General features: G+C 41.8%; 2 protein-coding genes across 9 annotated transcripts in view; one reads left to right on the top strand and one right to left on the bottom strand.

Moving 5' to 3' along the window:
* Positions 1-27,048, bottom strand: part of LOC135105933 (uncharacterized) — a 57,631-nt gene that overhangs the window by 21,795 nt on the left and 8,788 nt on the right. Inside the window, exon 2 of the mRNA XM_064014658.1 lies at positions 2,988-3,061. Coding sequence (XP_063870728.1) covers positions 2,988-3,060 — 73 coding nt within the window. The 5' untranslated portion in view covers position 3,061. The remainder of the gene's footprint in view (positions 1-2,987; positions 3,062-27,048) is intronic.
* LOC135105932 (protein sidekick-1-like) overlaps positions 1-27,048 on the top strand; it is a 65,952-nt gene that overhangs the window by 32,827 nt on the left and 6,077 nt on the right. For 5 of the 8 annotated variants that reach the window (XM_064014650.1, XM_064014652.1, XM_064014651.1 and 2 more), the window contains exons 3-6: positions 16,892-16,952; positions 18,756-18,943; positions 19,713-19,923; positions 25,663-25,790. In XM_064014650.1, the coding sequence (XP_063870720.1) occupies positions 16,892-16,952; positions 18,756-18,943; positions 19,713-19,923; positions 25,663-25,790 (588 nt within the window). The remainder of the gene's footprint in view (positions 1-16,891; positions 16,953-18,755; positions 18,944-19,712; positions 19,924-25,662; positions 25,791-27,048) is intronic. The other 3 variants (XM_064014655.1, XM_064014656.1, XM_064014657.1) reach the window with 2 other exon arrangements.

The following is a 27,048-nucleotide window of genomic DNA, read 5'->3' as shown; positions in this document are numbered from 1 at the left end:
ATAAAAATACGAAAGCAGTGGGAATAGGGACACTAGCAGCCGTGGAAATCGGAGAAAAGAGAATAGTGGTGGATAGGAAACATATGAATAAGAGACAAAAACATTGGCGGAAAGAAAGGAAATATAAACGAGATGAAGGACAATGAACGAGCAAGAAAGAAAAAAATATATAATGAAAGGATGATGAAAATAGATTACAAAAACAGTGGGAATACAAATATATAAATACCTCGTCCAACGGAGAACATTTTTAGACGCCAGTGATAATAGTGACGGAGATAATTAGGGCGATTACAACGATGACCACGATAATGCACACAAAAATACATGAATCCAGCAGTCATTTGGTAGATAATTATTCTCTCTCCAGCAAAGGCCTTTTAACTCCAATAAAACAGAAAATCATGCGAAAATCGAAAGTAACAAACCACAAAAATAAGAATAAATAATTACAACTGGTCAAGCAATGATTCCGTAGGTTAGTTATTTCTTTCTCTCAATAACCATCAGGAAAAAAAGTTAAAATACGAGACAAAAGACATACAAACCTACAACTACTAAGAATGTAATAACACAAAAATAAAAATCGGCCACTTATTGAGTACAAAAAGTAATATTGTTTAACCAAGACCCAAGAAACAAACAAAAACAAAACAAAAACAAGAGGAAATGGGACGCGACGTAAAAAAAAGCATAGCAACCACAACAATAAATACGAAGAAACAAAAAAATAAATAACTAAATAAAAAAAATTTAACACTCATTCATTAGCTAGATAACTTACCATCAATTTCCCCAAACATCTAATCCATGAAGGAAACACAAATTTGAGAGTACTACAGAAAAAATAAATAAAACGAGAGTATAAGAACCACCACCACAATACTAACAGAATACAAACAAACCAATCACTTTCTTGGATTCCACGTAAGAATTCATTTCTAGGAAGTGTAATTTAGAGGCGAGGGTTGTCTCACGTCTCCCAAGACACGACATGTGGGTCACAGCAGGCAGGTCAGGGCTAAGAGGACGCCAGTTAACCGTAGACTAAGGACCCATTAAGCCCCAAGTGAACGAGCCCTTAAAACGACCAGGGACAAGCTGAACTATCATGGAGGAACGTGATGGTTGCTGGAGTGTGGGTCGTCTTGTGAGGAAGGAGGGAAGGAGTGTGGGTGGTGTAGATGGTGACGGGACGAGAATTAGGAGTGGCGATGGGAATGATGAGGATGGGAATGATAAGGATGACGAGGGTGAAGACTGAAACTGTGGAAAAAAAAAAAATGGGAGGTTTTATTGTGTGTTGGTGAACAGAAGTCACGGATTGTCGTAGTTCATATATTTTCGCCTTTTTTCTCTAGTATTCTAAAATTTCTCTTTTTTCCTCTTGAGTTACACGTCTTTAGAAATTGATTGTTACTTATCTGCCAAATGACTCACTGTTCTTTTTCTTTTTCTATCATGAGAAGAAAGGCATTAAGAAAGAATTAAGAAAGGATAAGGGAGAGAAGCAGGAAAAGTAGAGGTGGCAGGAAGGAACTGACATAAACTTAGTAAGAATAGACAGGGAGAAAGCAAGTCGGAACAAAAAGAAAAATAAGAGGAAGGCTACATAATACCACAAAAGAAAAAAATAATTAAGAGAAAGAGATTGAAACATAATACGAAGAAAGATTATAGCCACGAGGAAAAGGGAGCAAGAAAAGCATTAAGAAAGAAATATGAAAGAATGAAAAAAGAAATATAAGTAACGAAAAAAAGAGTAAGGAAAAATTAGCCAAACATAATAATGAAAACAGACAGGTTGAAGCAGAAGAAAAGAAAAGAGATGATACGAAGAAATAATTAAACCATACGTAAGAGAGACAAAGTAAGACCATGAAAAGAAAGAGGGTAAGAGGGAATGAAGAAAAAGTATATATGTGGAAAAAAAAAGACAACCATGACAAGATACGAACAAAAAATACAAGGGATCCAGAAGAAAAAATATAAGGAAAAGAAAAAAGAAAAGAATGGAAATGAGGTCAATTGGAAGGCGGCTAAACCGAAAGAGAGAGAGAGAGAGAGAGAGAGAGAGAGAGAGAGAGAGAGAGAGAGAGAGAGAGAGAGAGAGAGAGAGAGAGAGAGAGAGAGAAAGGAACATTCAGGAGTAATAAGAGAAAGAAAAGATAAGGAAAATGACATAAATTAAGAAAATTGGGGGAGAGGAAAGAATGAATGGCAGGGATAAATACACATCACACACACACACACACACACACACACACACACACACACACACACACCAATATCATCGTTTAAAAAGAAGTGATATGCTCTTCAAACCCAACCATTATCTCTGGCTCTCCACATTCTCCCTCCCCGCTCTCCTATATTCCAAATTCCCTCACGATCTTTCCGAGTTAGAGTTCTGAGCATAAAGATTCCTCGTCCAGCCGCAAAGATCCATAAATATTCCCGCTCCTGAAATTAACTCATTCACTGGTATTGTCATCCGCTAACATACAAAGTTTGCGAGGACAAAAAGAGAGAGAAAAACGAAAGAGTACCCTGTTAATTATGTTTCTTCGAGGCTAGGACAGTATGTAAGAGACAATTACAAAAATAAGCGTCGGTAAATTTACAGATGATCAAGGGAAAAATTGTCTAGCAGTGAAAAGGTTAACCCACTGAATGTTGTCCCTCCTTAGCTTCATAAAATAGCCTTGTGCAACATTAATATCATATTGAAAGGCAACACTCACAATGCAGGTAATGGATTAATACGCAGACATAATACTGCAGACAATTTAATGAAGCTTATTTTGTGCGTGCATCAAGTGTAACTATTGCTTTGTGGAATTAGGCAAGGGTGACTGAAATAAGATAAGTGACATTAGCGGTTAAAAGATTAAACTCACTAATTACTGCGTTCAGTAATAAAAAAAATACATAAAAAAAGGAATTACTACACCATTAACGACCAAAGATAACTTTTGATACTCAACCTGAATAATTATCCCATTTAAAGGCGACACTGCAGTTATGAATAGCGTATGGCAGCGGGACGAAGACTCTCATGCTGAAACAAATGTGCGAATATAAATTAACAGCGTGAGAGCAAAAATTTATTATTTCAATACTCTTTTGGTATGTATGCAATATATAGTTTTTATTACATTGCTGAGAGGTTTAATGCAAATAAGTTTTTGTTGCTATTATATGTATCTTATTGAGAGGGAGAGAAAGAGAAAGAGAGAGAGAGAGAGAGAGAGAGAACAGACAAACAGACAAAGACACACAGACAGACAGACAAAAGGCACCAGGAAACAAAGAAGTAAAAATGAAGAGACCTGTGCTCAATCTTGGTGAAGTATACGAAAAAAAGTAACATAAAAGCTGGGAGGAAAACGTTGCCGAAAGAGAAAGGAGAACAAGTGGGGAATAAGAAGAGCAAGTAATGGACGGAGCGAGGCGGGAGGCAAAATGAGGAAAGCACAGAGAGAGAGAGAGAGAGAGAGAGAGAGAGAGAGAGAGAGAGAGAGAGAGAGAGAGAGAGAGAGAGAGAGAGAGAGAGAGAGAGAGAGAGAGAGAGAGAGAGAGAGAGAGAGAGAGAGAGAGAGAGAGAGAGAGAGAGAGAGAGAGAGAGAGAGAGAGAGAGAGAGAGAGAGAGAGAGAGAGAGAGAGAGAGAGAGAGAGAGAGAGAGAGAGAGAGAGAGAGAGAGAGAGAGAGAGAGAGAGAGAGAGAGAGAGAGAGAGATGGAAGAAAATAAAAGCAAAAAAGGAAAATGACCCCAGAAAATCTAACGAAAAATGCAAAAGCTAAAAGGAGAAAGGAAAAATCTGAAATAGAAAAGGCAAATAAACCAAAAAAGGCCTGAAAATAGACAAAGGTGCTGATGGAAAACTGAAAAGGAACGCTGGGAAAATACTCGCTCCAAAGGCCTGAAAAAGCAAAGATTATCGAAAGACGCATTAAAAACAGTGGGTGAAAAAAAAAAAACTAAATACAGTAACGACGCGGCAAGGAAATACTGTTGGCGAGCGAGTGTGTGAGGGATAGAAGGAGCGAGCGAGCGAGAAAGCAAGCGAATGAGGGAAAGTACGGAGCAGAAAGGAGGAAATACAATAAAATGGGCGCTGAAAGAAACAAGGGGGTGATAAGTTTAAACCTTTCACCGAGATATGAAACCATTTACACTACCATAAGTAATACAATGAAATCTTAGTAGGGGGTTTAAAAGAATAGATTTTTGCAATTTCCACCCAGGAGATTAAAAACAGATTTTGCAATATCTACTCAGTTCAAAGATTGGAGGTGGCTGTAGAACAAGTAAAAATATCTCAGAGTGATTAGTGATTAAGCAAAACAATACAGATACCAGTCAAAGGGTTAAAGAATGAAAACGACTTCGAACATAGGACTTTGATAAAACATAAACTAGTGAAAGAAAATACACCAAGAAAAAAAAAAAATGATGGAATAAAATGTGTAATAAAGATAAACAAAAGAGTAAGCTTCAATATTTTCAAATGTGATAGAAAAAACATTTAAAGACGTAGTGCCAATGGAGTGCCCCCAAAAAATACACAGAAAAGGATCAACATTCCCAATACAGCAAGGCCTGGAAACTACACAGCAATATTTACATAAGGAAAAGTGAAACACGCTAAAATAATAAAATGGAGTAGTGTCAAGAGTGTCAATAAAAAGAATACTGAGAAGAAACGTCGTGATTCTTGGCAAAATAATAAATGAAAAGTTGAAAGTGAGAGGGAGAAAAGTGACAATAATAGAACCCCGGTACAATGAAAAATAATGAATAGAAATAAAAACATAAAAAAAAGATAGACTGTTTCTAGAGGTTGTACAATAAAAAAATAAAATAAAATAAAAACACTGCTATATTTAACATGATTAATGTAAAAAAATATAAACTGTACAATAAAAAAAAAAGCGCCAAAAGAATTAATAAAAGATAAAACACAAGTACAAAGCAGCACCAATAAAACAACAAAACAAAACAAAAAAATAATATATATAGAGAGAGAGAGAAAAAAACACGATCAACAATATAAACGCAAATAAAAAAAAAGATAAAAAATAAAAAAGACAACATATAATTTTAAAATATTCAAAGATACAACACTGCAAAAAAAAATAAAATAAAATTTCCAAGCAAAAACTAGTATAAAAACAAAAAAAGACAACATACATAAAAAAACAAAAACACCACCGCCCTGATAAGCACCAACAAATACAAGGCTGAAAATGACACCAAAGGAAAGCACCACCAAACAGAACAAACACAATTCCAAACACAAACTTTAATTACAAGTAAACAGAAGCAGCGGGCAGGGCAGGACTACGAGTAAGAGCGCTCCCGTTTTCAAGGTCTCGTGGGCACCAAAACACGGAAGGATGCAGACACAAAACGACAAAAAAAAAACGAATAAAGCGAACGAAAACGATAGATGGATGAGTGACAATAAATGACAAAGGAAGATGTGGAAATTATTAAAAAAAAAAGGGAAAAAAATGCATAAAGGAGGGTTGATGAAAGAGAGGAGATCTATTGCACGAGTAACAATGGAGGAAAATGATTAATTACTGCCTGGGGAAAGAAGGGAAAAAAGACTAAAAAGGAAAAAGATAAAGTGACCAATAGCCACTAGGAAGACGAGATGAAGGACAGAGAGAGAGAGAGAGAGAGAGAGAGAGAGAGAGAGAGAGAGAGAGAGAGAGAGAGAGAGAGAGAGAGAGAGAGAGAGAGAGAGAGAGAGAGAGAGAGAGAGAGAGAGAGAGAGACGACCAAATACGAGAAGGGGAACATCAAAATAAATTACACAGATAAAATAAGATTTGTGCAAGGATGTGGACAAGCGCTTAATGAGATAAAAAAAAAGAGAACTCATAACAAGGAACAGGAAGAAGAGGAGAAGGATGAGAAGGAGGAAAAGGAGGAGGTGGAGGAGGAAGAGGAGGAGGAAGAAGAGAACAACGACGAAAAAATATCACAAGGAACACAAAAAAAGAAAAAAATACACACACCACCACACAAATATGCCACACACGAGACAGTCAATGAAAATCTACACTAATCTAAAGCACGAGACACGCACATAGACCACTAGAGAGGTAAAGGCTTCTCCCCACGCGATCCTTTATCCGCGGCTGTCAGGAAGGGAACAAAACTATGCAGTATAGAAAACGTGCAGAGAAAATTTCTATTGGAACGTGGGAGGAATAGCGCAATTGTAACTGCTACCTGGGCAAAGTAAAGAGGAAGAGGAGGAGGAGGAGGCGGAGGAGGAGGAGGAGGAGGAGGAGGAGGAGAAAACGAAAAAAGAACAAGAACACGAACAAAAAAAAAGAAGAAATGGAGGACGACAAAAACAACAACAACAACAACAACGCAAGTAAGACAAAAAAAAACGAAAAATGAAACAGAAAACAGTAACGGAGCAACAAAAAACGGGAAAAAGAAGCGAGAGAAAGGCATTTCCGCAATCACTAAGGTAAGGAGGTGAGGAGAGAGAAAGAAAACTCAAATCTAAATTCCCCGCTTCTTGTTCACACCTTTTTCCGAAATGCCAAAAATGTCCACCATCTCAGGAACGGTAAGAGGGAAGGATTAAACGAGTGGGGGAAAGAGAGAGGGAGAGGGAGAAAGAGAGAGACAGAGAGTGAGAGAGAGAGAGAGAGAGGGAGAAGGAGAGGAAGGACGGTGACAGTAACAGAGTGGAAGGAAAAATCAGAGAGAGGACAAAGGTAATTTAAGAAAGTAAGGAGGAAGGAAAGAGGAAAGGTAAAGGAATGGAAGGGAAAACTAAAATAGAGAAAAGAATATATTAGATGCGAAGGATAAACGAGAGAGAGAGAGAGAGAGAGAGAGAGAGAGAGAGAGAGAGAGAGAGAGAGAGAGAGAGAGAGAGAGAGAGAGAGAGAGAGAGAGAGAGAGAGAGTTAACAGATATAAAAAAAAAAGAAAAAAGAAGTATCAAAATCCAAGAAAAAAATAAATAAAATGAAATAAAAAAAAAATGACTGGTGGAAGTCGTAGGAGAGATAGGGCGGAGGAAGATGGAATGAGATCGTGTATGCGGAAGCGTGTGGAGTTGAGAAAAGTGGAATGGCGGTATTGAGAGTGGTGACTGGAAGACATGTGATGGGAGGGATGGAAGATGGAAGAGAGGAGGGAAGGAGGACACACAAGGAGGAGTGTGTGATGGTGTGAGAGGAGGAGAAGTGAAGGGTGGTGTGCGGAGGAAAGCAAACTGAAGGAAGGAAGGAAGTCAAACTGAAGAAAGGACTACTGAAGGAAGGAATAAATAAAGATAGGAAGGAATAAGTAAAGATGTGAAAGAATAAGTAAATATAGTGCCTCGGAAGTGTAGTTAAGTAAAATTACCTTAATATATTATAATTACTGATATAGGAAATAGTGAATTATGAAAAAAATGGACGCAAAGTAAAATATCAAAGGTGGAATTATATATCAAGGTATCATTGAAAATAGAGGAAAGTAAACTAATGAGAGTGATAGTAGTAGTAGTAGTTGTAGTTGTTGTTGTTGTTGTTGTTGTTGTTGCAGTACTGATACCAACAGCAACAATAACAGCAACAAACAACTACGTCAACTAAAAATCCAAAGTTAATGAGAGAAATAAAAATAACAACAACGATAATAAACAAGTTCAAATCTTAATTATTACACGGTACAAATTTTCCTCTGCCGGCAAATTCGAGGAAGCTCCCAAAATGAACTAACAGGATGAAGACACTCTTACACTCCTTCCTGCTCCGTGGGGAAAAAAATATAATCCTCAGGTGAAAATTTGCCAAGCCTCGACCTTGCTCGCCTTTCATCTTTATAAAAACAGAGGGAATAGCGAGGTGTGCGGACGGGAGGAGGAGGAGGAGGAGGAGGAGGAGGAGGAAGGGGGGCCAGAGGGAGAGGAAGAGGAAAGAGAGAAGTAGATGACAGGCAACGACGATGATGGCGACTACGAAGACGACGACGATGACGAGAGAAAAAAAAGACTACAACCACCACCACCACCATCGCTGCCGCCGCCACTACTACCGCTACTTCTACAACTATTACTACTACAATCACAACATGCTCCTATAGACCCCCATCCTCCCATTCCTCCATCCCTTCCCTTGCCACGCCATCACATCACCATCACAGAAAATCACGAACCGCAAGAACCAAAAGAAAGGAGGAAGTTAGAGACCCCTTAAAGAAAACGACGTAACGGCGCTATCAAACGCTGTGAAGAGGACGAGACGGGGTGAAGAGGGGGGCAGAGTAGAGAGAGCGAGAGAGGAGGGTAGCAAGGAGGGAGGGAGATGAATGGATCATGACATCATTCGCTCGTAAGGAAACTGTGGGACATATTGCAGTTATGACATCACAAAACATAGAAAACGGGCGCGCTGAAGGGTTATTACGCCCTCGTCGATAAAGAAGACGAGGAGAGGACGAACGGGAAAGGAAGGGGTAACTGCGTCGTTTTGGAGGCGGGTGGTAACGAGGCAAGGAGCGTTAACTAGACTATTCCAAAGGCTGCAGGGTGGTGAGGAAAGACGAACAACGATCCCTTTGGCCTTCTTTCTCTCCTCTTTCTCCTAGCCTTCCTCCTTATCATCCTATCTCGTAACATTCTTTCATTTTCATCTTTTTCCTCCATACCCTCCTTCCATTGTTTTTTCACATACTGGCATCGTAACTTTCTTCTATTTTATTCTATTGTCCCTTTTTTATCTTCTCATTTTGCCAGTTTTCTATATATTTTTTTTTATATAATTACCATCTATGCTCTTGTTTTATTATTTTTTTCTTAAATGAAGATGTTTAACTCTCCATAAAAGGTAAAATAAATATTTTAATCATTCTCTCTCTCTCTCTCTCTCTCTCTCTCTCTCTCTCTCTCTCTCTCTCTCTCTCTCTCTCTCTCTCTCTCTCTCTCTCTCTCTCTCTCTCTCTCTCATACAAACAAAATTCCAAACTTTGTCCGTTTTTTTTCATATATCTGATTTATTTTCTCCTTTTTTTCACTTCCTCCTCCTCCTCCTCCTCCTCCTCCTCCTCCTCCTCCTCCTTCATCTTCCCCCTCTCTCGCCACCTCTTTATTTTCTCTTGCGTTGTACTTAATCACTCGTGTCTCATCTATATCTCTTCCTTGGTGTTTTTTCTTCATCTTTCTCGCCCCACTTATAATTTGTCTTTTAAAATTCAACTTTACCAATAAATAATTTTCCTGACACATCCTTCATTAACTCTCCCTCACATACACTCTTTTTTTCCATTTCCGTATGCGCTCTCTCTCTCTCTCTCTCTCTCTCTCTCTCTCTCTCTCTCTCTCTCTCTCTCTCTCTCTCTCTCTCTCTCTCTCTCTCTCTCTCTCGTCATTATTCTTTTATCAGTGAGTTTTATTTTTTTCAGATTCAAAGGAAAGAAGTTTTATTTCTAACACGCCTCCAAATATAACCATCTCTCTCTCTCTCTCTCTCTCTCTCTCTCTCTCTCTCTCTCTCTCTCTCTCTCTCTCTCTCTCTCTCTCTCTCTCTCTCTCTCTCTCTGTCAGCCTACGCACGTACCTACCTATCTATTTATCACTCGATCTATTTTATCTCCTTCACTATCAGTTTGTCATTTTACTATCATTTCTATCTGTTTCTCATTATAGACGCACAACATTCCCTCCCCTCCCCACCCCACGCACACAATGCACTGCTGCTAACGATACTTTAAATTTAGCCTCGCACACTGAAGCATTCCCTCACACTTGAAATACGTCACTCCCCGCTGCACCTCGTGTCTCTGGTAAATTAGGTTCTACCACAAGAGAAGGACAGAGAAGGTGAGGCTGTGAGAGACTGACACTCAGAGTCTGAAATACTTTTTTTTGTCTTTCAGAAGTGTTTTTTTTCTATTAAAGATGCAGAATTTTCTTTAAAGGTATCTCTAGAATCATGAAACCCTCCAATATCAAAAAATATTTAGTAAATTATCACTGGAATCATAAAAATATCCCCGAGTTCCAAACTAACTTGCTAAACTATCAGTGGAATCATGAATAATAAGTCAAGTTATGATTGAAATATGACAATATTCACAAGTTCCCAAAAAACTTCTTAAAATATCACTAAAATCATGAAAGCATCCTTGAAAACTAGAAAGTTCTAAACTTGCTCAATCATCCCTGAAAACAAGAAGACAACCTTAAACAACTGGCCAAAATATCACTAAAACAACGAAAACATCCTTAACTCAAATAACAGAGCAGCTTGGCTAACAGCATCAGGAAACCCACGAAAACACCCTTAAATAACCAAATGACTTGCCAGACATCACTAACAACATGAAACCACCCATGAATTTAACAATACCTTGCTCCATGATCACTGGAATCATGAAAACTGCCTTCAATAACCGAAACAACTCGTCAAACCATAAGTAGAATTATATAAAAAAAAAAAGAGAAAACCAGCCTCCAATACCAAAGCAACTTCCAATAAAACTGCTATAAAAAGTCAAGATTAGACGCAGGAAAGCTTCAGAGAGAGACAAAGACAGAAAATACGTACCTGCTTCGAGGAAAGAAGAATTATGAGTTAAGAAAAAAAGACTCAATTCCGCGAAGAGACGCTGAACACCCGAATCACAAACAACATTCCTCCCTCCCCCTTAAAGTTATCACGTAATTATAAACATTGCGAGTGAGGAAGGCAAAACATCGTGATTGGAAACAGTCTATGTGGAAATTTGCTCCGTTACGTTCGTGTTTAAGAGTTAAAATTAAGATTACTCACGAGAGAGAGAGAGAGAGAGAGAGAGAGAGAGAGAGAGAGAGAGAGAGAGAGAGAGAGACGGGGAGGGGGGCGACAAGAGAATGATAACAATGATTTCCAATAAGAATATGCACTTTCTCCATATCAGAGAGAGAGAGAGAGAGAGAGAGAGAGAGAGAGAGAGAGAGAGAGAGAGAGAGAGAGAGAGAGAGAGAGAAAAAAAAAAATAAATGCAAAAACTGAATAAACCAAAAGATGATAACTCTTGTCTTAATGAAATGACGGAGAAGGAGGAGGAGGAGAAGGAGGAGGAGGAGAAGGAGGAGCAGGAGGAGGAAGAAGGGGAAGGAAAGGTAGCAGTGAATGAGAAATGAACAAATTATGCAACGGTAAATGAGCAGAAGAGTAATTGTAGGAGAGAGAAGACGAAGAAAAAAAGAAAGAAATAGTAGGAGGAAGAGGAGGTGGAGGAGAAGGAGGAGGAGGAGGAGGAAAAAAGAGCAGGGGTGGGGAATATAACAATAATAATAATAATAATAGTGTTACAACCATTATGAAGACAGCAAGCAAGACAAGGACGGTGAAAGATGATAAGAGAAAAGAAACTGGAAGAAGGGAAGGGAAGGGAAGGGAAGGGAAGGAGAGGAAAAGAGATGAATAATTCTGCAACACGAGGCGAGGTGTGAGGTGAAGTACGACTGAGATTAAAGAAAACTCGAACGTAAAGAAAAGAACAAGAAGAATTACACGTAGAGCAAGAGAAACAAAAACGTGGGGGAGGAAGTTATAATTGATGATAAAAAGGAGATAAAAAGTCCAAGGAAAGTGCAAGAGGGAAGAGAAAGAGAGTCATCTGAACACTGATACTTTGATTTAAAAGGGGGAATAACGAAAGAGAGAGAGAGAGAGAGAGAGAGAGAGAGAGAGAGAGAGAGAGAGAGAGAGAGAGAGAGAGAGTGTGTGTGTGTGTGTGTGGAGAGGCAATAAAGAATCTGATAAAAATAGTACTAGAATAAAGAGAAAACAATAAGGAATAATGGGAAAAGACTCAAGCATGTACAACAACAGAACACACACACACACACACACACACACACACACACACACACACACACACACACACACACACACGTTATCAAGCAAAGAACACCAGGAAGTGACAAACTGGGGGAGAAAAGAGTGAAAAGTTGAATAAAACCATGACCAAAACAGACAAGATGTAAAAATAGATAAAATGGAAAAAAAAAATTAAAAACGTATGAAATTTGAGAAAATATAACTCTCTCTCTCTCTCTCTCTCTCTCTCTCTCTCTCTCTCTCTCTCTCTCTCTCTCTCTCTCTCTCTCTCTCTCTCTCTCTCTCTGCTACTGTTCTTCCTACTCGCTGTCCTTTGCCTCCTTCCTCCACCTCCACCCTCTCCACTTTACCAAATGATGCGCTATTCCATTGAACCCTCGCCTCGTTTCCACTAAGCCATGAGCTCCGCCGCACGCTCTCCTGCGCAACACAGCCTGCTAACTGCACGACTAACGCACCGAACAACGCACACACTTACGCACACACACGCTGACCGAAATCAAAGCGGATATGGAAAGGAAAACTCCTTCCTTCTTCCTTCTTCACACACACACACACACACACACACACACACACACACACACACACATGAAGAAGAAGTACCGATATAGTCATGAGAGAGAGAGAGAGAGAGAGAGAGAGAGAGAGAGAGAGAGAGAGAGAGAGAGAGAGAGAGAGAGAGAGAGAGAGAGAGAGGTGGTAGTGGGAGAAAGGGGGAAAAAATATAAAACCCTGGAAACAAGATCTTCCAGCATTTCCATTTTTACGGCCTGCGCTAAATTTCAAACCGCACGAATGCCGAAAAAGATATAAAGAAAAGTGCAGGGAGAGAGAGAGAGAGAGAGAGAGAGAGAGAGAGAGAGAGAGAGAGAGAGAGAGAGAGAGAGAGAGAGAGAGAGAGAGAGTACAAGATCTTCCAGGATGTGCTATAATAAGTCTCAGTTCTTGCTCGTAACCTAAATCACACGTGCTGACCTGACTTGCCTTAAACCCTTCCTCCCAATCACTTCATTTCCTCACTTCCCTCCGTCCATAACCTTCTCCTTTTTACCTGAGTCTTTTACGCATTCGCTCCCTTTTCTTTCTCACTTTCTCTCTCACTCTCTCTCGCTTTCCACGTACGTAATCTTTGCCATTTACTCATTTTTGTCCTTTTATAATCTTTTTTTATCTTTTCTTTCTCTCTTTTACCTGACTTAAAGCATTTACTTCTTTTTTTTCTCTCGCTTTTATTTATTAACGTCTCTTCATTTTTTTTTATCTGATTTATGTATTCACTATTTCTTTCTCAGTCTTTTTACGTACCTAATTCACGTCCCTTTTTCTTTTTTTTTGTCCTTTTTTCCAAACTTTTTTTTTTTTTTTTTTGCTCACAGTTTCACTTATTCCACCTTTCACTTTCTCATTCATTCACTTCTCCCTCTCTAATTCTTTCTTCAACATTACCTACACTTATTCACTCACTTCCACACTCACCGTTTCATGCATTCCACCCATTCAATTAACTTCTCAATGATTCACTCCCGGTCGGCCATAATCCTTTACATCACTCACCCACTCACTCAGTCACTCACTCATTCACTCACTACACTTTCACAATTTGCCATCAAAGGTCGCTTCTAAAACCACCGCGGGTCCATCCACTCTCACACTCATGCCTCCCACAAACCTTTCCCTCACTCATGCACTGCTGTCACTACCTCACTCTCACTCTCTCTCCATCTCTTTCTCTCTCTTGAACCCTGCCTATGCCTGCAACAATCCAGCCTCTCTACCTCTCCCCCCGACGCCGCCCTACGTCTCTTGAATAACCTAACGCTGGGGACACGATGAGACTACACTCCACGATGCAATATGACCCACTACAGCCACTCCAGCAGAACACACGGTCGCTGCAGCAGGAGAGAGGGAGTGGAGGAGTACAACACAATGAGCCACGGTACACTATATCACGCAGCAGTATATCAAGAAGAGTTATGTCACGAGGCTCTCCATCAGGAAGGCCACGGCGGCACTAGAGGGCGTGGACACTGCCTTGCCTTGCCTTGCCTTGCCTTGCCACTGGGGTCTCTTGGTGGTGGTGATGGTGGTAGTGCTTCACCGACTGAAAAATTGGTGTCTCGCGATGCTTTCCATCTCCGTGAAAAGTGAAGGGAAAGTGAAGGAGAGTCTTCCCGCATTCCATTCACGGTTACAGTTCATTGAAGGTATTATATCCATTCATTCGTTTAGGGAATTCAGTGACGTGAAATGGCTTCCTTTTCAGTTTTTCATTTTCTTTTTTTTTATTATTTCATGTATTTGTTAGCTTTCCTTTCTCTCTCTCTCTCTCTCTCTCTCTCTCTCTCTCTCTCTCTCTCTCTCTCTCTCTCTCTCTCTCTCTCTCTCAGCAGGAAAGGAATGCCTCCTGCTGCCTCACTCTCGTTCTGAGGCTTCCCGTCACGAATTATTTCACTTTTAAGGTGACGCGCAAGAGGAGGAAGAAGAGGAGGAGGAGGAGGAGGAGGAGGAGGAGGAGGAGGAGGAGGAGGAGGAGGAGGAGGAGGAGGAGGAGGAGGAGGAGGGGGAGGACAAAGGGGACGAAGGTGATAAAGATGATGAAAAATAAAGAACACAAAAAAATAAAGAATACGGAGAAGAGCTACAAGAATAAAAAAAAAAGAGGAACAAGAAGAACAAGAAAAGAAAGACGAACAAGAACAATAACAAGCAGAACAATAACAACAACAACAAGGAGGGGAACACCAAGAACAAAGAGGAATATAAGCAACACCAAGAACAAGAACAAATGGAAAAACAACAACAAAAACAACAACAACAACAACAACAAAAGGAGAAAGAAGAAGAAGAAGAAGAAGAAGAAGAAGAAGGAAAAGGAGAAGGAGAAGGAGAAGAAGGAGAAGGAGAAGGAGAAGCAGGAGGAGAAGGAGAAGGAGAAGGAAAAGAAGAAGGAGGAGGAGGAGGAGGAGGAGAAGGAGAAGAAGAAGAAGGAGGAGGAGAAGAAGAAGAAGAAGAAGAAGAAGAAGAAACAGTGCCAGAGCAAGACGTAGAGGAAGAGGAAGATGAAAAGGAATAAGTGAGAAGACATGAAATAGAATAAAAGATAAAGATCAATCAAAATAAAGTGACGAAAAGAACAGGAGAAGAAAAAAGTGGCAAAACTTAAAGAATGAAAGAAGAAAAAAAAGCAAAAGGGAAAAGACAAGTTCGAAATGGAGATATAAAAATATGAAGAGAAAAAAAAAGTTAAGGAGGGAGTCATAAAAGATATGAGGAGGTAAAGGAGAGAAGAAAGAGAGGGAGAATAAAAGAATAAAAGAGACGTCAAGGGAGAAGAAAGTGAGAAAGAACAGGATGGTTAAAGAAAAGTGAGGGATAAAGATGTGACTGAAGAAAAAGGAAGCCAATGTGTGTGTGTGTGTGTGAGGAGCATGACCTGTGTGTGTGTGTGTGTGTGTGTGTGTGTGTGTGTGTGTGTGTGTGTGTGTGTGTGTGTGTGTGTGTGTGTGTGTGTGTGTGTGTGTGTGTGTGTGTGTGTGTGTAGGAGGGAGAAGGATAACAAGACAAAGGAAAGAAGAAGTGGAATTTGAAGAAAATGATTGAATTAGTCACAATCTACAGCATGCAAAAGAATGACTTGTGTTGAGAGAGAGAGAGAGAGAGAGAGAGAGAGAGAGAGAGAGAGAGAGAGAGAGAGAGAGAGAGAGAGAGAGAGAGAGAGAGAGAGAGAGAGAGAGAGAGAAATGGGAAAAATGACAGATGGCGCGACCTCAGGAACTGCCAGGAGGAGGAGGAGGAGGAGGAGGAGGAGGAGGAGGAGGAGGAGGAGGAGGAGGAGGAGGAGGAGGAGGAGGAGAAAGAAAAAGAGAAAGAAGAAGAGGAAGAGGAGGAGGAGGAAGAGGAGATGATAAAGATGATAGAAGCGCGCCGGGATTACGGAAGAACTTAATGAAGGACGTGATAATAATCGGAATGAGAGAAGAGAAGAAGAGGAGAAGAAAATTAAATGATAGAGAGAAATCACGATCACCGGGTAAGAAAAATGGGTTAAAAAAAACGACTGAAATAATGAGAGAGAGAGAGAGAGAGAGAGAGAGAGAGAGAGAGAGAGAGAGAGAGAGAGAGAGAGAGAGAGAGAGAGAGAGAGAGAGAGAGTTGATGGAATTAAAAAAAAGAGAATTTCGTTTATAACCTACTGACTTCTTCCTCCTCCTCCTCTTCCTCCTCCTCCTCCTCCTCCTCCTCCTCCTCCTCCTCCTCCTCCTCCTCCTCCTCCTCCTCCTCTCAGACTTTCACTCAAGTTCGGATCATCAACTTTGACAGGTGTAACTCCGAGGGTGAGGGAGTGTGTGTGTGTGTGTGTGTGTGTGTGTGTGTGTGTGTGTGTGTGTGTGTGTGTGTGTGTGTGTGTGTGTGTGTGTGTGTGTGTGTGTGTGTGTGTTACCAAAGAAGGAAGGAAGGAAGGAAGGAAGGAAGGAAGGAAGGAAGGAAGGAAGGAAGGAAGGAAGGAAGGAAGGAAGGGGAGAGGGTAGACAAGGAAAGTTAGATGGAAAGAAGAAAACAAAAGAGAGAGGGAGGGAGGGAGGGAGGAAAGGAGGAAAATAAAGGATGAAAGGAAAGATGGACGAAAGCAATAACAGAAAGAAGGAAGTAGAGAAATAAAAAATAATAAAATAAAGAAAGGCAGTAAGGAAGAACGGAAAGGAAAGAAGGAAGGATGGATGAATGGAAAGAAGAAAAGCGGAAAAAAAGGAAGGAAAGCAGGAAAAAATACAGTAAAGGCGAGAGGGAGATTACTATGATTTCCGATAAAAGCACTTTTTTCCCCACTGTCAGAGAGAGAGAGAGAGAGAGAGAGAGAGAGAGAGAGAGAGAGAGAGAGAGAGAGAGAGAGAGAGAGAGAGAGAGAGAGAGAGAGAACCCTACGTAGTGTTGTGGGAAGGAAGTCAGGCCCACTTAAAGGTGTGAAGCTTGCCTCTGCCTCTCCCAGCCTTTCCCTACCTCTCCCAGCACTAACCCGCCTCTCCCTCCCCAGGTGGCGGCGTGGGAGCACCTGGTGGCCGCCGCGCTGTGTTGTCTCCTCTTGCACTCCCCAGGTGAGTATGGGAAGCAGTGGGGATTAGAGCGATTAGTGCTGAAGATTGGTGGACATTTCTTTCCCTTTCTCTTGGATTTTTTCCCTTTAGTATTTTCTCCCTCGGATATTTTTCCCATTGATTTATTTCCTCTTTATATTTTCCCTTTGGTTATTTCCTGGGATTTGATGTTTGTTTGTTGTTTTTTCTTTTGTTTTCCTTCGGTCATATTTACACATCAATATTTTTTTTTTTTTCATTGTTTATCTGATTCATATTCCTCTGCCTTTTTTTTCCCCCTTGGACATTAAATTCTCTCTTTTCATGATTTATTTCCCTCTATAGATTTTCTCTTCTTTCGATTTATTTTCCTTAGATATTTTCTTTCCTGGTCATTTTCCCCTTGGTTTATTTCCGTCTAGATCTTTTTTCCCAACCTCAAAATTTTCCCATTTGATGTTTCTCTTCCCATGATTTATTTTCTTCTGGATATTTTCCCATCTCAGTATTTCTCTTCTGACTTATTTCCCCCGGAGTATTTTCCTTCGTGGACATTTTCCCTTTAGACACCTCCCCGTGACCTACTTCCGTGTGAATATTTTCCCTTTAGACTTTTCTCCTCAGAATGTATATTTCCGTGGACATTTCCCCCTTTTGAATATTTCCCCCAGGACCTTTTTTTTCTCCCTTGACCTTTCCCAGTGTATAATTTCCTTCCTGCCTTATTCCTATTTGATATTTCCACATTATTTCCCACTCAACATGTGTTCACTTCACTTCCTTTCATCAATCATGGACGGGATTAACCTAACCTACCTATCCTAACTTAATTTAACAAACAAAACAAAACTAAACTAAACTAAACTAAATCCAGCCCAACCCATTTTAATCTAACCTAATCAAACCAAACTCAGCCCAACCCAACCTAGCATAACCTAACCCAACCCAACTTAACCAAACCCAAACTAAACCAACCGAGCTAAACTAAATCTATCTATTTCAATCTGATCAAAGCAACTCAACCTTACCTAAACCAACCTAACCCATTACCACACAGGACGGAAAGGAAGGAGATACATTAAATGACCTTACAGCTAGTCAGGTCACGCGCCAGGCAGGGAGGAGATGACCCTCAAGTCCTCGTGTCCTGAGCTCCCCCCACTCCCTCTCGTCTCTTGCAGCCCACACCTCCCCACCGCCACGCAGGACAAACAGACAAACTTCCCCCCGCAAACGATCTCCCTTAACTTTCTCCCCGTGTAGGCAACTTCCGCCGGGAACTAAACAGACTTGCCTCACCCGCATCACGAGTTGGGTACAATTATTTTCCCCCTCGAGCGTTATGCAGACTTTGGAGGTCAGCGGATCGTGCGCTTCTCTTTTTTTTTCACTGAGGTAGAGAGAGGGCGTGGCGTGCATTTTGTTCTTTCTCTCTCTTTTCTTCTTTCTTTCGTGTTCTTTATTCATCATCCCTCTGAACGTCACTGCCAGATTACAGTACAGGACTCGGCCAGCAAACAAAAGAGCATCACGGAATATTCTCCTCCCAAGGAGTCGCAGAAAATATGGCTCTGTATATCTTCCTCTGCCTATTCCATTTAAACTTGTGCGATATCTGTTGGTGTTATTACCCTATGCAGCCTTTCCCCGGGCGGCTGTCACTGTCTACATCTCCCCGTCCCCTCTAGACTCTCAATCTGCTTCTCCCTCCTCTCACGTGCCATTTCTTTGATTCACTGTCCACGCGGAGCTCTGATTCTATTCCCCTCACAAACACGTCCCTTTGAGCCCTCTAACCTGTCCATCCTCTCCACTTGACGTCAGCAGCAGTGGACGGCGGGACGGAGGCTGAGATCATCAGGGCGCTGGAGGAGACGCAGAAGGAGGTGGCGTGGAAGTACATCCCCTTGAGTGGGCCGAGCTTCGACCTGAATAGCATCAAGAATGTTACGGTGCAGCTGGACAAGACGGCGGTGCTCAACTGTCGCATCAAGTACCTGGGCGGCAAGACGGTGAGTTTCTGGACATTGTGGGAGACTTGTACTTGGTGTGGGGGCGCGGCAGGGAGAGAGTAAGAGTATCAGGGCGTGTCAGTGTGAGAGGAAAGCAAGTGACCGCAATGTTAGTAAGAATATACCGACGAAATACGACGTCACGATATGTCAGGAGGTTAAGTTAAGCATGAGAGTTGTGTGGCGCCGCAACACGACAGGAAATGGACGGCTGGAAGTGCAGAGGTGCGGCGGTGAACGTGAGTGGGAGTTTTACGACGTCTGGAGGCAGGTAAGCAGGTAAGCAGGTTAATGTCCCGAGATTATACAACTCCGAGGGGACCCGGAAAGCCCACAGATAATAAGTTGCGGGAGAAGCAAGGCGGAGGGAAATACTCGAGATTGTACACCAGGCAGAGGAGAGATGAGGCGGAGGGAGGAGAAGATCGCATCAGCCTGGGAGGATCACTGGGGAGGCGAGGCGAGGCGAGGCAGCTTTGTGCACATAACGATACGAGGAGATAAAAAAAAATCCTTTACCAACACAAAAAAAATATAGGAAAAGAAACATTCACTTGAGTCTCAGTAGTGATAAAAATGCATCCTTTCATTTGGCACTTTCAATTTCCACGATGCACCGGATATTCCCTTTGAGAGTCGCGTTACCTTCCCTCATGTAGCAGACGAGATTCGCGGCTCACATTCACTGCGTGCATCCAATCTCACCCCGCCCTCACCACTCCCCTGTTTTTAATCTGCACGTGGCGCTCTTTCTCTCCTATCCTTTAAGGTGTCTTGGATGAGGACGCGGGACCTTCACCTGCTGACGGTGGGCCGCTTCACCTACACCTCAGACGCACGCTTCAAGTCCATCCACCAGCCCGGCTCGGAGGATTGGCTGCTCAAGATTCACTACACGCAACACAGGGACGCCGGGTCTTACGAGTGCCAGATCTCCACCACGCCGCCACTCTCCACGGTCATCTGGCTCTCTGTTGTGGGTGGGTGCCAGTGCCAATAGAAGGGGAAGGCTAGAGACGCAAATATGACAGTAGAGGCTGCTAAGAGATGTGACTGAATGGAAGTAGGTAGATGGTAGAGAATATTAAAGGAATGCATACAACTGAATGAAATTAACGCACATATATGGTGACAGACAGTAGATGATTGTGAAGTTTAGTGGCGATGACTGAATACAATAAAATCGTACATGGCAAAAAAATTAAAAAAAATAAAATAAAGCAACGATATAGAAATAAAACGATGAACGCAGGCGACTGAATGAATGAAAGGCGACACCTGTGGCATTAAGTGGAGGAAGGGAGCAGAGAACCACCAGATCCCGATGCCTAGAGAAAGTAAAAGGCCTTGTGAAGATTGGCTGGGACGACTGAAACTGCACCAAATATTCAGACCATCCTTTTCAGGGGCGTTCTTGAAAGGGTGTCACCTGCGATAGAAGACTAAAAGACGCGGTCTGTAGGAGGAGAGGTTGGAGTTATACAAGAGTTTTCTCCCGGATGACCAACAAGAGAATATTTTTAGGACGGCTGGTGGAGGAGAAAAAAGATGCCGCAGGGAACAGACGGCACTGGCGAGGGAAGAAGGGCAGTGTTGATTTAGGAAAGATTATTACATTTAACCCCGAGAGAGAGAGAGAGAGAGAGAGAGAGAGAGAGAGAGAGAGAGAGAGAGAGAGAGAGAGAGAGAGAGAGAGAGAGAGAGAGAGAGAGAGAGGGCATAGAAAAATAAGTTGAAAGATATGGAGCGAGTCTGGAGAATATGAAAGGAAAGGTCCGCCACTTCTGAGACTCACTGACCACCACCACTGCCTGATATGAGAGAGAGAGAGAGAGAGAGAGAGAGAGAGAGAGAGAGAGAGAGAGAGAGAGAGAGAGAGAGAGAGAGAGAGAGAGAGAGAGAGAGAGAGAGAGAAACGACTCAGCCATAAAAAAAGACACGGAACACCAAAACACCACTAAACAAAACTTACTACTACTACTACTACTACCACTACTACTACCACTACTACTACTACTGCTAACACAACACCACAAGTGTTATTGGGCCTTTCCCGGAGCGCCCAAGTCATCACACGACGTTGGCAGTGGTGGCGAGCAAGACAGTGGTAATGGCAGTGCTCGGAGGAGGAGGAGGAGGAGGAGGAGGAGGAGAGAGACAGACAGGATAGATAAGATGAAGGAAACCTCTCTAGAATTTATTACGAACTCGTTTCTTGTTTGCTCGACCTGTTAACGCGCGCAAGCCTCACCACTTCCTTCATCCTGCCTGCCATCCCCTCCACTCCTATGTTCAAGCCTTCATTCGCCTGTACTCCCCTCCAATTCCCTCCCATTAGTCGAGTACCTTCCATATACCGCCTCTACTTGCTCCCACTAACCACCACTGACCCTCTCCCATCTCTCTCTCCCGTGTCTCTCTCTCTCTCTCTCTCTCTCTCTCTCTCTCTCTCTCTCTCTCTCTCTCTCTCTCTCTCTCTCTCTCTCTCTCTCTCTCTCCCCTTTTCCCGTCCTCGCTCCAACTCCATTTAACTCCTCCCATGGAAGAGGTTAAAAATACATGGAAAAATTACAAGTTGACATTCATGCTAGTAAAGGCATTTGTTCATCAGCCGGTTTTCAAAAAGATCTCTTATTTGCGAAAAAAAAAAAAAATTGAGTGCCTGCAACTCTAAATAAATAAATAAATAACTTAATGAAATAAAAATAAATATCAATTCGAGTTCTTTTCAAGTTAACAATTACTAGTATTTTTTAAAGTAAAAGAGAATTCGTTCCCACTTCACACACACACACACACACACACACACACACACACACACACACACACACACACACAGTCATTTGCTCTTTAAATAAGTTCGTTTTCAATTAAGGTGTGTAATCTCCTTTCGTTTTTAAGCTGGTGACGAGAGAGAGAGAGAGAGAGAGAGAGAGAGAGAGAGAGAGAGAGAGAGAGAGAGAGAGAGAGAGAGAGAGAGAGAGAGAGAGAGAGATTCGTTTTCTATAGCGCGTAAAGAAAAGCGATGAAAAAACAAAATGGCAGCGCAACAGAATCACAGTAACGTTATCCGCCAGTCTCCATGTGTTCTTACCTGTACGTGGGTTGGATAAGTATTAGTTGGTATGTTTTACTCCCTCTCTCCCTCTCTCTCTCTCTCTCTCTCTCTCTCTCTCTCTCTCTCTCTCTCTCTCTCTCTCTCTCTCTCTCTCTCTCTCTCTAAATACTAACCACTAAGACGTTTTTCCCTCCATCCATTACACCAGCCAAAACTTTTTACATCTATCTTTTCTTTCATGCCCTTTTTTCTTTCTTTCTTGTCGATGCTTATCTTTCTTTTCTATTTGGCATGTGTTTTCTCTAATTACTAGCCACTGCGAGACATTTCCTCTTACTTTACAGGCATTTCCAAATATCATATCGACTAGGAAATATAATAGCTATTTTTTTTCTTAAACCTCCTTTTCTTTCTCTCTTCTCAATGCCTATAAAGACTTCATTGCTTCTAGTGCTGTGAATTATTACATATTGAAGTAAAAAGGTTAATTACAGTTAAAAAAAAAAAAGATGAAGAAAAAGAGAGGTAGAAAAGAAGGGGTAGAAAACACAAGGTGAGGATAGTAAAGGAAGAGAGGGAAAAAAAAAGTGTGGGATTTAAAGGGGAGACTGAGAGCAAAAACCATGAAGGAGAGAGAAAGCAAACAGAGGGTGTTAGTTTTTGAAAGAGCGGGGAACTGAGAGGAGAGGAGAGCGGAATGGAGGAGGAGAGAGGACACAGAATGGAAGAGATGAGAGAGGAGAGGAGAGGAGAACAGAGAAAGAAAGGGAGCAGGTGAAGGAAAAAGGACAAAAGGAAGGGAAATGTGAAGTGGGGGAATAAAAGAGAGAGAGAGAGAGAGAGAGAGAGAGAGAGAGAGAGAGAGAGAGAGAGAGAGAGAGAGAGAGAGAGAGAGAGAGAGAGAGAGAGAGAGAGAAATGGTAGGCAGGTAGGCACGCAGATAGGTTAGGTTAGGTTAGGTTATGTTAGATTAAGTTAGGTTAGGTTCGCTTAGGTTAAGTTAGGTTAAGCTTAGGCAGACAAACGTAGCCAAGAATAGAGGAGAGAGAGAGAAAGAAAAAGAAAGAGAAAATGATAGGCAGGTGTAGGCCCGTAGGCAGGTAATTAAGTTAGAATAGGCAGGTAGGCTGACAGACAGGTTAGGTTAGCGTTGCTGGGCAGAAAAGAGAGAAGTGCGCTAACACGAAACTGCAAGATTTAAAAATTGAAGGGAAAAAAGAGAACAACAATGGGAAACACGTGAATAATGAAGGGCGGGAGTGGCATAGAAGAGCAGCCACGAAATAAAACAAGAGGTAGGAGAACTGAAAAGAATCGAGAATATGGGAGAAAATATATAAAACAAGAAATACACTAAAGAACAGAGAGAGAGAGAGAGAGAGAGAGAGAGAGAGAGAGAGAGAGAGAGAGAGAGAGAGAGAGAGAGAGAGAGAGAGAGAGAGAGAGAGAGAAACACAAAAGACAGACAGACAACAGAGGCAATAGAAAAGAGAAGGAAAGAGAGGAAGAGAAGGAAATAGAATAAAGGGGAGAGAAAGAGAAGAAAATGACTAAAGCAACAGGAGAGGAAAGGAAACCGGAAGTGAGGGAAAGGGGATAGGAGAGAGAGAGAGAGAGAGAGAGAGAGAGAGAGAGAGAGAGAGAGAGAGAGAGAGAGAGAGAGAGAGAGAGAGAGAGAGAGAGAGAGAGAGAGAGAGAGAGTTTTACTACTATTACATGTAAATATAACGAGCTTTTAAGTTTACCCTCAACATTCTTTCCTTTGCAACAATTTGAGCTGCACATTCACAATTGCTTCCAGGGAGCGCAACATTCTACACTTTCCAGGGACATTTATTTAATTCTTATACCGTTACTCTTCATATTTATTCCTAAGCTATTTTTCACAGCCATTTTTCTGGGGATATTTTATTTTTAAGGCATACGTTTTCTGCTTTTTTTTGTATTTTCTAAGCTATTTTCACTGCCTTTCTTTTCTCATACTTATTCCAAGGACATTTCTTTAAGGCATTTCTAAGTGACATTCACTATCTAGCCATTTTCTTTATATTTATTTCTAAGCCATTTTACGTGTCCTTTTCCTCCAGTCTCAAGGCATTTTCTAGTGATATATATTTTAATGCCATTTCCAGGTGCCATTTCCACACGCTCCCCAGCAGACATCACTTAAAACTCCCACGACCCGCCCACATCACCCCATCAGCCACCATCACCTCGCGACTCCCTCCCCGTGACCCCCTCCTTGTAAACCACTCCCGCTGCGAGAGATGGAGCCCTAATATTACAAAGGAGGAGAAAACTTTCCCAAAACATCCATTTCAACATTAAAAATCCACTAAAACTCCATTACACGGCCAAAACTCCCTTCTCTCCTTGCCTCCTCCTCCTCCTCCTCCTCCTCCTCCTCCTCCTCCTCCTCCTCCTCCTCCCTCTCCTCTTCCTCCTCCTCCTTCTTCTTCTCTTCCTCTTTAAAAATAACTAAAGTCAACTTGAACCCATTAAGATTCATTATAGAGTCACTAAAACTACATTAACTCAACATACAAGAAGGCCTTTGCTCCTCGAACTGATCCTTTACAGTGCTTTCCTTCTGTGCCTCACCCTCTCCCTTCCTTCCCCTCCATTGCTCTTAAAGACCTCAGCAACTCACTCCATTCATCGCTACATTCCCTCATCACATCCTCCTCAGAGTCACTTCCTCTCCGGTGATCCTTTCCGCTTAGGATCGCAAGAACTCGTCTCCTGCTATAGATCACACAGTCATACTCTGCTTTAAAAACAAGAACTATTTATTTCCCTGTTATGTCTCCTTTAGTCACACCTTTCTGCTTATAGCCTGCTTAGATCATGTTTTTTTCTACAATCCATCTGCTAAAAGATCCAATTGCTTTATTTCTTATTATAGTTTCTCTAATCATACTCTCATAGCTCCAAAAATATCTTCCTTTCCTGCTACTTTCGTTTTCCTCACACTTACTTACAATCCCCGAGTCTTCTCCTGCTTAATGGTCCAACAACGACAAGAGCGCCTTCACATTTAATACTGCTTATACATTTCCTCCAATCTCGCTTTTCTACATTATATACCAAAACTCTTAGTCCTTTACCTTAGCAGCCACCCTTCAGTCTTTTACTTAGAACCCCAAAGAAAACCTCAATATCTATCCCTAGAAACCATCACACCACAAAACAAAACCCCCATCATTCACTTAAGATATAAAAAAAAAAAGTCCCTTAGGTTTAGTCCATCAACCAACCTCCCCTCATTCTTATACGTAGAACCCAAAAGAACTTCATTACAAATTTACCCTTTCATGTCAATCACACCATAAAAAAGAGAAATTATCATTCACTTACGATACATTAAAAAAACAGCCCATCAATGAACCTCACCTCATTCTACACCTTACAAACACAAAGAACCCTCAACATTCACCCCACCACACACACACACACACACAATCACACCACACGTAAAATTCCAATCAACTACAACATCCCCGCCCGTCACCACCCCACGCTCAGACCCCCAGGCAGGCAGTCAGTCAGTCAGTCAGTCAGTCAGTCAGTCAGTCAGTCAGTCCCACGTCCCCTTGCCAATTCCTCCCTTCCCCCTCAACCTTCCTGCTTAGAACCCCGAATGAGTGCTCTCTCCTGCCAGAACCAGAGACGCGAGTGTTAGGCGGGCCCGACCTCCACGTCAATTCAGGTTCCACCATCAACCTGACCTGCATCGTGAACCACAGCCCGGATCCGCCGCCCTTCATCTTCTGGTACCACGAGAGTGAGGTGAGAGAAGGGTGGAAAGGGATGAGAGAGAGAGAGAGAGAGAGAGAGAGAGAGAGAGAGAGAGAGAGAGAGAGAGAGAGAGAGAGAGAGAGAGAGAGAGAGAGAGAGAGAGAGAGAGAGAAAGCAGTGAGGAAGAGAAAGTTCAGGAAAATTAGAAAATGAGTAAAGAGAGGAGAAGGAAGGAAGGAAGGAAGGAAGGAAGGAAGGAAGGAAGGAATGAATGAATGAAGGAATGAAGGAAGGAAGGAAAGAAAGAGAGAGGGAGACGGGAAGGAAGAACAGGAAGAAATGGGAATAGAAAACGGGAGGTAGGAAGAAATAATGTGCAGAGAAGGAAGAAAAGCGAGAAGAAAATCGAAAGACAAGCCAAGAGAATAAGGAGGACGAGAGGAACAGATGAGGAAGGAAAAAAAAAGCAAGGAATGAGAGAAAAAGGAGAAAAGGAGAGTGTGAAAGACGACGAAAGGTGAAGGAAAAAGTAGGAATGAGTGAATGAGATGGAGGAGGAAGCGAGAAGAAAAGAAACTAAAGATGTGTAAGTAAGAATGAGAGAGAGAGAGAGAGAGAGAGAGAGAGAGAGAGAGAGAGAGAGAGAGAGAGAGAGAGAGAGAGAGAGAGAGAGAGAGAGAGAGAGAGAGAGAGAGGTGAAGGAGAGAGAAAAAAAACTGGAGGATCGAGTGAGATGGAGGAGGAAGAGAAGGAAGAGGAAGAGGAAGAGAAAAGATTTAAGTTGAGGAGAAGAAATCAGGGGAGAGAGAGAGAGAGAGAGAGAGAGAGAGAGAGAGAGAGAGAGAGAGAGAGAGAGAGAGAGAGAGAGAGAGAGAGAGAGAGAGAGAGATAAGAGACGCTTAGGAATTAGAGAGGAAGGTGACGGAAAGAAAGGATTAACGGAGGAAGAATCAGAAAGGAAAAAAAACAGATGACAAGAACTGAAATAATTATGGAAATGGAAAGATAAGAGAGAGAGAGAGAGAGAGAGAGAGAGAGAGAGAGAGAGAGAGAGAGAGAGAGAGAGAGAGAGAGAGAGAGAGAGAGAGAGAGAGAGAGAGAGAGAGAATGGGGGGAAACTGAATCTACTAAAAAAACAAAGCAGAAAAAAGAGGAAAAATCTAAAAGAAGAAAAAGAGAAAGGTAATAAAAACAGGAAATATTGCGAAAAAGACATAGTGAGAAAATAAGTGAAAATGAGAGAGGCAGAGGAGCGTGATGATGAGGGAAGCAGGGAAGTGTGAAAGTGGGAGAGGCGAGGAGAGAGAGA

This window comes from Scylla paramamosain, chromosome 12, assembly GCF_035594125.1.
Source record: "Scylla paramamosain isolate STU-SP2022 chromosome 12, ASM3559412v1, whole genome shotgun sequence".
Taxonomy (NCBI): Eukaryota; Metazoa; Arthropoda; class Malacostraca; order Decapoda; family Portunidae; genus Scylla; species Scylla paramamosain.
Note: the sequence above shows the minus strand (reverse complement) of the source record. Positions and strands in the feature narration are given on the sequence as shown.